This window comes from Botryllus schlosseri, chromosome 7 (assembly GCF_051294905.1).
Source record: "Botryllus schlosseri isolate E-star chromosome 7, Bs_hap1, whole genome shotgun sequence".
NCBI lineage: Eukaryota > Metazoa > Chordata > Ascidiacea > Stolidobranchia > Styelidae > Botryllus > Botryllus schlosseri.
This window is the reverse complement of record NC_137242.1, coordinates 27,928,131-27,941,865: the sequence shown is the minus strand read 5'-3', so window position 1 is coordinate 27,941,865 and position 13,735 is coordinate 27,928,131. Positions and strand designations below refer to the sequence as shown.

At 38.7% G+C, this 13,735-nt stretch overlaps 1 protein-coding gene across 1 annotated transcript in view; it reads right to left on the bottom strand.

Moving 5' to 3' along the window:
- The window catches only part of LOC145443219 (prolyl endopeptidase-like), a 39,018-nt gene extending 25,487 nt beyond the window's left edge, over nt 1–13,531 (bottom strand). The window contains exons 1-10 of the mRNA XM_080321207.1: nt 13,360–13,531; nt 12,214–12,341; nt 10,157–10,252; nt 9,506–9,674; nt 8,394–8,495; nt 6,156–6,218; nt 5,653–5,732; nt 3,446–3,614; nt 2,795–2,890; nt 2,039–2,143 (exon numbers count right to left, since the gene is read on the bottom strand). Of these exons, the coding sequence (XP_080177333.1) occupies nt 2,039–2,143; nt 2,795–2,890; nt 3,446–3,614; nt 5,653–5,732; nt 6,156–6,218; nt 8,394–8,495; nt 9,506–9,674; nt 10,157–10,252; nt 12,214–12,341; nt 13,360–13,509 (1,158 nt within the window). The 5' untranslated portion in view covers nt 13,510–13,531. The remainder of the gene's footprint in view (nt 1–2,038; nt 2,144–2,794; nt 2,891–3,445; nt 3,615–5,652; nt 5,733–6,155; nt 6,219–8,393; nt 8,496–9,505; nt 9,675–10,156; nt 10,253–12,213; nt 12,342–13,359) is intronic.
- Between the last annotated feature and the right edge of the window lie 204 nt (nt 13,532–13,735).

The following is a 13,735-nucleotide window of genomic DNA, read 5'->3' as shown; positions in this document are numbered from 1 at the left end:
ATGATCTTGTCATTGCATTCACCATTTATTTTAAATCCAGGACCAAGTATATAAATAAAGAGACATGCAAAAAGGCGTTGTATAGTTCACGCATGCATAGAGTGCTAAACTACGCAAGTAACTGTATACCCACCGTCTAAAATTATCCACTAAAATAGAGAATAGATTACAAAACTTCAGATAGCTGAAACGATTTGATATGATGCACTACCCAATTACATATCTATGGGATACAATTTAAGCCTGCGCGAAAGGTTGTCGAGTAATATAAAGTATATTCGAATTCAATTTCAATCATACAAGAGGTTTGGACAAAGGTGAGCACTCGGCCAAAATGACCCCTATAGAACGGAGATGAATACTTGAATAATATATTACTTTCCTACTATTGTTAACGACAACGTACGATGTAAGATCCAATCACTTTGCTGCGGTCAATTTATTTGTGAAAGAACAAAAGAGGTTCAGTGAAACGCGAAATCATTGAAGGAATTAGATTGGTCACTCTCACACGGGTCACACCAGTGTGTCGAGAACGATCCGAATATTTGAAAGATACATCGATTTTTATCGACACCAATCACTAGATGACTTGAAATCGACTCATTAATTTTGCTTCGAGTCACGAGTCCGTCTACATTTTTGAAACGCCGACTCATGTCAAGTCATTTTTGCAAAGTGACTCGAGTCAAGTCAGGTCATACGAAAAAGGTGACTCGAGTCATCGCAACACTGTGATGCAGATTCAGTTGCGATTAAGGTTACCAGTTCACTACTCTGGTCTGTTCGTGTCGCTAATTTTGTGGAATGCTGTTCACAAAAACTTATTTTGAATTAGGATAACCAATATAGTACCAAGTTTAGTACGAGTGGTATGACGTGCAATAAATCTTTCGCAAAAGTCCATGGGTTATCGGTACACAGGAAGATTTATGCAGCGGTCAAATGTGTTTGTTTATGTCTGCTGTCAGACGTCTCAGGTGAATTTGGTGCAACCAAATAAGCAAATAACTTGTCTGTGACATCCACTCTGATGAACTGGCGAGGGATTATAGGTTGTGGGGAGAGGAAAAATCAAAAGTGGGAATGTAGAAAAAAGGGTGGGGAGCCACTGAATAAGAGTAGCCAGAGCAAAATGCCCATAATCTAATTCTAATCTGTGAAATGTGTCAATATTAATGATAATCTAATTTCAGGTTTTCCCCAGAAATGCCATAAAAGAACTGTATTGGGAAAAACCGGCCTAACTTGTTGCACAGACATTTGCCATTATCATGCTTTTATGAGACTGAGCGCTAGGGCTGTTCAAAAACAATTTATTCTTCCAAATTTCACTGGCTGCTTGATAAAATTATTATGTTGGCGATAACAACGCTACACGCCAAATTTGGCTCAATTCCAACCAGTAGAAGCGATTTTCTTGCAGTGGAAAGTTTTGAATTTATCATGAAAAACAAAAAAGTAAATTTTCAAAATTTTTATGTCAACCCCATAAAATTGTTCGGCTGTCAGTAGAGATGATGCACACCAAATTTGGATCAATTCCAACCCCTAGCAGCAAAGTTATTGCAGTAGAAAAATTTCCAATTCAATGATTTTATAATAAATAATTGAAGAGTTAGTCACCGTAAAGACTATTTTATTGAAATCCAGATTTTTCTACTGCAATAACTTCGCTTCTACTGGTTGAAATTGACCCAAATTTGATTTGCAGCGTTGTTTTAGCCAACATCATAATTTTATCACATAGCCAGTGGAATTTGAAAGAAAAAATTGTTTTTGAACTGCCCTACTGGACACTGATTTGATATGAACTAAAATGATCTTTCTATGTCATTCTGATTCGGAATTTAATTCAATTCCCATGCGAATTCAGTAATACTAATTCTAAACCATTTGAAAAAAAACTGTGAAGCTATCATTGTAAGGCCAATCCAATTTAGAAAAGCTGGAAGCTTTCTCGTTTTCACACTCTGCTGGTGACGCAACAGCAGCGAAATACCAAGAAACTGTTTCGAGGTACGGAAATCGATCTTACTTTAACGTCGGACAGATATTCCACAATAAGTTTGTCGTTATGTACGCAGTTGACGTATTCCAAAACGTCCTTCTCATGTTCAGGAATCAGGTCCTTCCATTCGCTCTAAAATGGGAAAATACGAAGATAAATGTTCCACCTGATGCTTACCCAGGATTGTAACCAAGTCACAAGGTCCCGAGTCTCGAGTCATTCTTACTTTTATAGTTTCGACTCGAAATAAGTCGAGTCATTTTCAATTCACGACCAAGTAGGACAGCAGAGGGTTGAGTCCAAGTTCAAGTAATTATGTTCACCGTTCCATTTCGAGTTCAAGTCAAGTTCAACTGACATTAACCTCTGTTGAGCGATACCGAGTTCATTGCATTCATAATATAGTAATTTTCCTTTCTCCAATAGTTTCAAGTCCCGTTTTTTAAGTATCATTACCCACAGACAAATTGCTAATAACGTGTTGACTTGACTATTCTCCAAAGTTGCAATGAAATGTCTCTCTTGACCGTGCGAGTCTCGAGTCATGCGCAGTGACTCGAGTACAAGTCGAGTCAATACACAAATTGACTCGAGTCAAGTCGTTTTCCGAATTTCAAGAAATGACTCGAGACAAATCGAGTCACCAAAAACTCGCGACTCGGGTCGAGTCACGACTCAAGCGATTACAACCCTGCTCGAGTCCATATTTAACAAAATGACTCGATTGAAGTCGAATCAAAAAATACTGCGAGTCAAGTCGAGTCATTACATCCCTGTGCTTACCATGTCTGGAGAAGAAAAATCGATGTTGATGAGCTTGTACCGTGGTGCATTCAAGTTTGTCTTGAAGGTGAACAGGCTGCCTTCGTTTGTTACGTACTGAAAACAAAGGTACACTTGACCTATAGAGAAAGCATAGCATGCGGCGAGATTCGAAATTACTAAGAGAAAAACACAGTATTCACATTTCAATAATGGCTCTGAAAAGCTTCTTGGAGGTACAGAACTTCAATATATAATTGGATAGTATATTCATATTGAAATAAGCCCGAATATTTTCGGCTGACAGTCGTCAAGGGTAATCGTCAGCAACTAGTAGAGAATGCAACAAAAAGAGTTGGTGTATCATCTAAAAAATAGTGCATTGAACGATCTCGTATTCAAAATTTCATGCTGGTGACGTCATATTTTGTGATACAATTGTTGATATACAATGTTCTTTCCAATTCTTTACTAGTTGCTGACGATTACCCCTGACGAGTGCCAGCCGAAAATATTCGGGTTCATTTCAATATGAATATACTACTTAATTATGGCATTGTGAATAAATACACATTAGGCTACAATAATCTGGCATTATTTAAGAATTTTTGAACAATTGAAAAGAAGAATTTTTCAAAAAATAAACAATGGTACTCGTGCAACAATCATTACCCCGTATTCGGCGTCAAAGTTGTCGATCAGCTTCACCCACGGCAAAGGACCCTTTTCCACCTTGCCACCAATGGTCTGTAAGTCGACGTACCAGAGTCGGTTGACCGGGTCGCAGCCTTCGCTCACAGAAAGCAAAACATATCTTCCGTCATCCGACACTTCAGCACCACTGAAACATCACGCAGTTTAGAATTTGAAATCATGCCCCCACTTACGACTATATAGGCTGATTCTTGTAATCTAATTGGAATAATTCAAGAAAAATGACGGTAATCTCATTTGTGAAATGTTTCCCTGCTTTCATTTTAATTCTAGCCAAATTTCTGCTTTTCCTGAAAATGCTACAGGAGAACTGTATAGCGCAAAACGAGTCAAGCTTGCTATACAGTCATTGCCCATTCTCTTGTAAGAATGAGTTAAATTTCTTTTGTCTGGTATTTCGCTTTAATTCGGAAGTGAATTACAAGTTGTTTAGAATTCGGTAGTTCTAATTCTAATCTAATTTGAAAATGCTGAAAATTTTCTAGTAGTATTTCTATTCCCACTCAGATCAGATCATTCTTCCTTCAAGTAATGCCATTGCCATTACCGAAGCGGTTTTAGCTAGTGAATAGCGATGCTGGGCACAGGAGAATCGCTTCTTTTGAACAACAACAATATTTTGAAACTGAAATAAATTTCAGCATTTTAGAATGCTCTACTAAGCGTTTTTTCGAAATCTCAAATCAGGCCATGTGTTGGTGATGGTGGCCCCTGGTTGAGACTGTGAACATGCGTAGTAGGGTGGAGTGAAAGTAATTTTTGTGTTTTTTGGCGGTAAGTCGTTTTGTGTTCACAATAGAGAAAACTTTCTTCTTAAGACAGAAACATGATGTTTTGGCAGCTTTCGAGCTATATATCATGACTCTACGACCAGTGGTTGTCAAGATGAGCGATTTTACCCCCTCGCGTACAGAAATTGGGGGTTACCGGCTGGAAAATGGGGGCAATCCGCTACAGTCAATTTTTATTCAAGGTTTAGGTCATTTGTCAGGATTTAAGTACCCCCTTTTTCGATTTGAAAAAAAAATCATTTTCACTCTACACCCAAATGCGTAGCCTCTTGCTGCATGTTTTCTATACTTTGAGAGTCGATTTAGGTATCAAAACTTAAACAGCAGGAAGTAAGTGTCGAAATGACGATAATTCCAGTTGATGAAATAATTTTTCGTAACAATTCTGGTACTTGGTCAAAAACAGACTTATAGTAGTGAACCCGAATCAATCAATCAATGCTCAAAGGGGCACTGCGCTCTAAAAATGACGCGGTCTCAAATTGAAGCACTGATCGAAAAGAAATTTTGTTTGCAGCCATTTTCTTCAGAGAGCCGCCGTAATGGAGCTGCAATAAAATGGATTTGGATATGCCCCGTTATTCTCCAACTGCCGCGGTTGCGCGTCATCGTTTCTTAAACAGTTGCGACGTTCATGACGCGATATCTTCGCCAACGTACTTGCTCAACGCGATTAGGCAGTCATACAGAGAGCGAACTTTAGAAAGTTGTCCGCTGATATTATGAAGGAATTGTGTTACACACCACGGCGGTTTAGTTGGGTTGAGTAGACGCACGGTACTGGAGCTGAACAGACGTTGTTCAGTCAAGAGGATTTGTGTGTGAGGCTTGTCTTGGTTCTATAATATTTGTCAGTTGACTGATGTTGAGATGCCATTATTGCTGTATATAGATGCAAAGCTATTCTTACAGTTGTAATGGTTAAACTGTGTTAGTTCCTTCTCTGCGTGACTGCCTAATTACGTCGAGCAAGTGCGAGGGAAGATATTGCGCCATAAACGGGTTAAGAAACGGTAACGCGCAGCCGCGGTAGCTTGAGTGAAACGGGGCTAATCCAAAATTCATTTAATTGCAACTCCATTACGGTGGCTCTCTGAAGAAAATGGCTGCGGCCAAAAACTTTTTTTTTCGATCTGCGCTTCAATTTGAGACCACATCATTTTTAGAGCTCAATGCCCCTCTAACTCAGACCTGAGTACTCAAATCATTTTGCCTAACCCTCATTTTAAATTATTCGTATTCGCTTGAATAAACAATGTTGCTCTGTGCAATTTTCAATCCTGACATGGTACGTTGTTATTTAATATGTTCCCAACTGGAGTCGCTTTTCCGAAACAGATCATTACATTTGACGACATTGAATCAATCACAAACCTCATCCATTTCGGGTTGTCAGGAAACTCGGCGCAGAGCACATCTTCCGATTGCGGAGTCCCGAGCACGTGGTAATATAACTGTAAATCAGTCATGAGGAGCATTAGTGATTCATCCGCAATATTATTGGCAAAACAACTAGATAATTCTACTTGTCTAATTAAACTAATTAGAGCAAAATGCAGCGCATCTAATTGAAATCTAATTTGCGAAACATTTCTAAGCTCTCATTTTCATTTTAATCTAATTTCTGGATTTCCTAAAATTGCTACAGGAGAACTGTATAGTGAGTAACGAGCCAAGCTTGATGTGCAGACATCTGCCGGTCTCAGGCTTATGATGAGAATGAACCCTCATTTGATATGAACTGAGCTTGTTGCATTTGCGTCTAATTAGGAATTAATTTAATTTCCACGTTTTTGCAAACACAGTAATTGTAATTCTTATCTAATTTGGAAAAACTAAAAACGTTCTAGTTCCGTTTGCCATCGCGGCCAGCTCACCTTTTGATTGACGTTTGAAGTTGTTTCGGTACCGTCTGCCTTCCCGGTATCGTCTGGATACCTCTAAAATTCAGAAATATAACGTGTAAAAGTGCCATGACTATTGGCATATCGAAGGTTTTTTAGGACATCGAGAACCACCTCAGAATTAATGTCAAATATAGTGTCTACTATCTCCTAATTTATCAGTACAATAAAATAATGGCAGGGCAAATATGGTACCTTGAAGTTATTTGCAGTTGAAAACCTATTCGATATGGTGAAATGATGCGAGAAATGCGGAAATGTATCAGTAACACATATTATACCCAGGGCTGGCCATAAAAATTTGAGTCCTCGCATCTCAATAGAGTAAAAATAGTAAATAATCCACACGAGAGGGGTTTATGTGGTAGGAACACCCCTCTTCAAAATCAAAAGAATTATGACATTATGTAGCTACAAATATTTGCTGATTTATCTATTTAACATAGTGTTTTTCTATAAAAGAGCATACATGGTACCATGAAGTTATTTTGGTGGTCTAAAACCCTTTCAGAATGGTGAAATTATGACAAAATTATCCAACAGTAATGTGTGACAGATATAGGCTAAGTGATCGTATAAAAGGTACATATTTGAACTCCTCAAGTATGAATTAATGTTATGATTAGCATCAGGCAAAATTGAGTGCCCAAGCCAGAAGCGTCAAACATACGGCCCGCAAAGCAATTTTCAGCAATGCAAAAATCTTTGTATTATCCAGCGTATTTCTGACAAAATTTTATATTTCAATAAGAAAAGTTTCCAGTAAATAATCCCCCACGAGAGCATTATGCTGAACATGTTCAATGTTCATAGGCCACATTGTAACCATCCGACAGCTCTGTTGCGGTGTCACTGTAGGCGAACAAGTCCATGACATTTATCAAATATAGGCGAAAAAGTCAATGCGAAACCGGTGTATGTACGGTACATGGATCAAGTTACATGAAGAATATCTTATCCGTATCCTGACCCAAATGGCAAAGCCCAGTTCTCCAGAGAAACTCGAATCGTGATTCTAAAACAATGCATTAAATTCCAACGTGCGCGTTTACAGTTAAATTTACTGTATTACTCACTACGAATATGCAGGGTCAAGCGGTCAACGTCTTATCACGACCGAAGCGAAGAGAGGAGCATAGAAACATGCCAACATATATCGTTGTTAGAGCTACTTTTATAGTGCTTTATAGCTGTATTCAATCGCATTTCGAGGCAACATTTTGGGATCATTTGACTGGTGCAGCCTGCGAGCGATAAAAATCGAATCTAGCCCGTGACTCACGTTGAGTTTGACGCCCCTGGCCGGAGTGATTCGATTCTGAATGGAGTATTAGTCGAATATTCGCGTATCACTCATTATGATGCGGTAAGCAAAATTCAAATTGTAGCTTATATGACAGCACAAAAAATCGAATGCCAGTTCATCTTCCCCACTTGGCACTCAGCAGTCAGCATGACCGGTATAGCATGGATGGTGCAAGACTTAGAAAACCTTACAAGCAATGTCCCCTCTTATTTTTCACGAGTCTGCCTGCACGCACTGAACAACTCACCCGACTAGAAAAAAGAGGTCATCACTTTTGTGCGCAGAGACCGTGTCTGCACTGCGCGAGTGCGCATGTGCGCATCTTAGAGGGCACATTGCTTAGAAGGCTATTTCTGCACCTTTGCCTACTTGTCCAGAAGCATATGTGCATCATGCACTCATGGTATGCATAACCCGGATTGGTATTGGTGCCGCAAAGACAATAAGGACTAAAATACATAACGTTCTTACCTTCACAATAAAGATACTTTGGTATTATTTTGACCAAGCCTATTTCCTTATACTTTGTGACATTACTATGGGTTGATCACGAGTCACGACTTCACGTAAACATCATGTTTCGTATGCTATGATACGACCAATCAAGTCGAAGTTTCAAGGCTTCCGCAGTGATAAATTAACTCTCCGTGGCAAGTGGTATATTTTCAGTACTCAAAAAAATCTTTTCTCATTGCTCGACTCGAAACATTAGACAAGAATTAATACTCGATTTAAATTGGAGTGCTCGAATCATTGCGAGCAGATGCTATAAAAGGAGCATTCGAATTGAATCACCCAGGCTCCTAGATTCTTACCAGCTGTTGATTACATCAAAAAATGTTTTGTACACACACACGGATTATGCCCGCTCCACAATTGCTTTGTTAAGAATTAGTGTCACGTACATTGTAGAATATCCCTCTGTTGTCGTGGGTCCATCCCATGCACGAAAACTTCACTCTCTCCAATGTGTCCGGGAGGTCGACGCATCCGTTCACTTCTTTGAACTAGTGGGGTAAAAAGATCAACAGATACCTATATAATAAGAATTGATCTCATGTCAACGTCTCATTTCAAGCGATGTTTAAACTATTCAGCGCAGGTAGCCTACTCAAAGAAGTACCACCGCACATTTTTTAACATTACCATACGTCCTCCTTCAGTTGAGTTGTCCTCCTTTTACAAGATATCGAAAATGTCCTCCGAGGACGCCCATTTTTGGCATTTCGTCCTCCATTATAGCTTTCAACAGGTGATTATACAGGCACAACTAAAAAACGCCATAAATGACGCGATCAGGACGTCCAAGCGGACCTTTTTGACAGTTTTATTTTTATTTTTTAGTCAACACAACAATTTATGTTCAAGCAGGTATTTCGGGAGTCAATTTGTTTTAGACAACGCAACAGTGATACTTGCAAAGATTTTCAAATAACCCGTTTTCTCGTGAGATATCACAATTACAATTCGATCTCAAAATCTGGTAACTCTACATTTCTACTCATTACAAGTAGAAGTGCCGAATTCCAAGACACGTAAAAACTAATTCCAGTGTAAGTAGAAATTAAAATAATGAAAAATACACAAGTAGCTTCAAAAAGCAAATCTGGTCAAGGCTACTTTGGAAATCGAAAATTCTATTATTTTTCGCAAGAACACAACATGACGGCTGACAGTAAAAACGTGCAAGTTTTGAAAATATACCCATTTACCGTGTCATTAGAGTTATTTTGCCCAATTGTCATGATAGTTTCATTCATAACTATAAATTAGGCCTATATACCAGAAAATAAATAGTCTTTCTTAAAAAATTAAGAATTGGAAGAAACGTAGAATTGGAAACATAGAATTGGAATTCAAACATAGTCACTTTAGTAAGTGGTGCAATTAGGTAAATCCTACTTCAGTACTCCAAATAAGGAGTACTTAGCCCATATACTGACCACCTCTGGAAACTCCATAACCTACCGTGCCAGTAGGCCATATCTGTAAAGGTACAACATCGTAGTTACGGTACCTTTATAGTAACCCAGTCGGACCCGCTTTCACTGAGGCCGTACGCAAAATATTTTCCATCTTCCGAAAACGATCTTCCTCTCAAAGCCATCGTGCCATCGTCGGAGAGCTTGTTGGGGTCCAAAAACACCTCCGGTTCCGAAGATAACTTATCTTGGCAGTACAGGATGCTGAACACAATGAAATCAAATACAGATGGAGATGGTATTGGGTTGTCTTTTCGCAATTGTGATCATCTGACACACAACCAGACTTGGAAAACTATATAATTGTAATCTAATTTGCGAAATGTTTCCATGCTCTCATTTTAATTCTAATCTGATTCCTGGTTTACCTGGAATTGCTACAGGAAAACTGTATCGTGTGAAACGAGCCAGGCTCTGTAAACAGACGTTTGCCATTCTCGTGCTTATAAGAATCAATTCTGATTCGATATGAAGTCAACTTGATTTTATTGTGTTATTTTCTTATTCGAAATTTAATTAAATTCCCCAAGTTTCTGCGAATTCAGCAATTCTAATTTCTAAAAAGCTGTAGGCCTACATCCATAGCCCCAATTCTAATCTAATTCGTAAAAACTTGAGAAATTCCCAGGCGTTCAACTCGGTCATAGTTATCATGCATGCGACTAAAAATCGCTTAATCCCATTACCTTTGATTTTGAAGTCCGGAGTTCATGAAGAAGAAATATCTGTTTCCTTTTTTGAACGGGCAGCTGTATTTTGGATAGTTGAAGAGCTCTGTCATCCTGTAACATAGTAGAATATTTTTATGGCCGCAGTAAACCCAGCGGTGGGATTCAATTTTTTTTTCTGCCAGTGCCATCACAAATGTTGTGTTGTTAAGCTGGTTTTGTTACTTCTAGTAAGCAATTGAGCAATATATGCTTATTGTAATAAATAACCGAATAATAAAATAATAATAAAAAAAATAATAAAAATACACTCGTCAGGGGTAAATATCAGCAATTAGTAGAGAATTAGAAAGATGACTGTATGTCAACAATCGTATCAATGTCACATGTCACCGGCACAAAAATTCATGCAATCGTGGTTTAATGCAGGGTTGCAATCGAGTAGAGCCCGACCGATATTGGATTTCTGAGCCGATACCGATATCTCACATCTTAACCGATAACACCGATATAGGCTATTCAGCCGATATTCAAATACCGGTAAGGAGGAATCTACCTCAAAAGGCGCATTTTCAAAACTGCAGAGCATTTATTTCAACAGCTTTACAGCCTTTGTCATACTGGGATATAAAATAGACTAGACAGGATGCATCTGGGCACTTTGAAAGTGTAAGCTATACAAAATATAGCAATATTCCCAGTCTAGCGGTCAAGAATTACAGTTCACCGACTTCCTACCATCATGTTGTGACGTCACGAAAATAGCCGATATTTTTTCATCTCCAATGGCCGATACCAATAATTCTTTCAAAGTGTAATATCGACTCGATATTATCAGCGAACCGATAATCGGTCGGGCTCTAGACTCGAGTCACGACTTTCTGATGACTCGAGTCATTTTCTCAAAATAAAAAAAATGACTAGAGAGTCATTGCGCATGACCAGAACCAAGTCATATGACTCAAGACTCAGACGGCCAAGAACGACATTTCATTGTAATTTCGAAGAAGTCAAGTAACCACACTATTGGGATTTCGACTATTGGTACTGCTACTTGAAAATGCAACCAGAAATTGCCAAAAGTGAGAAAAATTGATACAGTATAAATGCGAACCATTCGATATCAATAGAGTTATAAAAAGTGCGTTCAACAAGACTTTAACTGGAAACTGAGCAGTCAACACAATGACTTAGACTCAGACACGAGTTATAATACCACAACTCGGTGGTGAATTGAAAATGACTAGACTTGTGTGTCAAAACTAGATATCGGCACACCAGATATCGAAAAATCAAAAATACATGAAAAATTTACATATGGGTGTGGTCAGTGAGTGGTCATAATGGTCAAGTTCAAGATCAATACCGTGTCGGACCCCTACCGCCCAGTTAATGGCATGAAACAACGTGGTATACTTTCTCTTGTCGTATCCCACCATTTGCAGGCATAGTAAACCAGTTTATGACTCATATTCCGTCACGAACTTGGACTTGAACATGGCTATGTTCTTGAAAATCACCGAAGCGTGACCACAATTAACAAACCCCCTCAGAAAACTCCCTAGAACAAGGTTTGATGTACGAAACGGTGATAAATTACACAGCATACCGTACAAGTCGACTTCTTATGATCTGGCAGAATTTCTCACTATATTTCCCACTCGGAAAATATCTGGAAATTTTAGGCATGGGTATTTTCAGCCGAACTCTTCATGTAAGATCGTCGGTAGGCTATTCGAACATTGTCATACCCTATACCTTCAAATTAGGTATCATATAAATCAGAAGATAGCAGGCTTTCCATAGAAACCAAAAGCAGTCCGCTTCGACATATATCTTTGGAGAAATTGAGAGATGAACATGAACTTGGGTCACCAGTGACCCCCGCCATTAAAAGGGTTAAGAACCTAGGTATTATATCAACTAAGGTAAATCTCACTACTAGACAACAACTGCGTTCAACATATTGATATGTTATTGCTGTCATTAGAAAATCGATGAATAAATTGTCCCACATTGTGATACATTATTACCCACATTTAAGCCAAAATCACAACTGTCAATGTTGTGCTTACCTCGCATGAAACTTGTCCCTGGCCTGGCACGATTTTAGGTAAGGAACAGAAATCTTATTCTGAGCATCGACAAAATCCTTGGTTTCAGCCGAATCTGGATCTTCCATCCAAGAATAAGGGTCTGGAATCTAAAAATTCACAATACCAGTCAGACTTGCACAAACTATCAATTTAGTTAGTTGACGGTTTTAACGCAGAGCGAATGTTTGTTGTTGTTTTGTGTAATCTGACTCCAGAAGGTTACTTGTATACCATTCGTTGCGTATTTCTTCCCTTCGACGGACCAGCGTCCACGCTAGTGGCCGGAGTGGAATTGGTGGCAACGTCACGCAGGATTTTCTGTTCAATTGCTCAATTATTCTATACAAACAAAGCTGTCATCACGCAGGATTTATTTCAAAAAATGAACGGAGATTCCATATAGGGCTAGTGGATGCTCGTTGGCTGACGTACCACGAAGCCTGTCTAGTTCATGCGTATTCAAAGATCACACGGACAACTCTTTTGTTTCTGTCTCCACGACTTGTAAATTTATCGAATCAACATACGACAACGTAATATCTTTCCAATCATAAATTGAATGTCAATGTGTACGTTGTATTACATGCATATATATTATAGCCAAATGAAAGATGATGCAAGAGATATCATCACATTTATTTCTTCTTATCTCTATTTCACACGACTCACGAATGTCTTATCGGGTTTTCACTTCATGGAATTGGATAATATTTTATGAAACTCCTCATTGATCAAATATTAAAATGGCGTTAACAATATATTCCGTTATAACGGTCAAGGGTCAATCAACTACTGGATTTCTGAGTAGTTCCAGGCCCGGCCTCTAGTTCAAGTTCAAGTTTATTCATAAAATTTCATCCCTTCAAAACATCACAAGACTGCAATACAATGAATGATATGGGAAGATGCCGAAACGACTATAGTAGTCTTAAGATCAGACACACACCTAGGCCTCGGCGATGTAAACAGGAGGCATGCACACTGAATGAAATTAAAAGAAGCTAATAGAAAGTGGCAAGTGAAGGAAGGCGAGATCGATATGTCATTGTCAGGTCGTGATGAGTTAAATGGTGAGGGAGGGCTGACTACTAGTTCTAGTTGAGCATTTTGAAAATCCAGATTTACCTTTGTTCCATGATAATTATCCACAGTAGTGTCTTTTCTTGGTTTGGGATACGCGAAAGTAGACATGCCGAAATCTCCCGAAGTATGAAACGAAAAAGGAATAGCTGAACCCGAATAATACGCAAGGGTACGATTTCCCAATCCCAACATGAATAATATTCATTGAATATGGTTTGAATAGGGGATTCCCTGAATAACTGGACACGCATCATTGCAGTTAGACAGCACTATCGGCCATTGCGCAATCAGAGAATTAATATTCAGAATCATAATCATCGTAATCATAATCAAGAATCGGCGTTCTATTTTTTCCTCTATCTGTGCTCTCAAACTTTTATTGACACGCCCATTTGATGATATTGAAAAATTTCGCGCC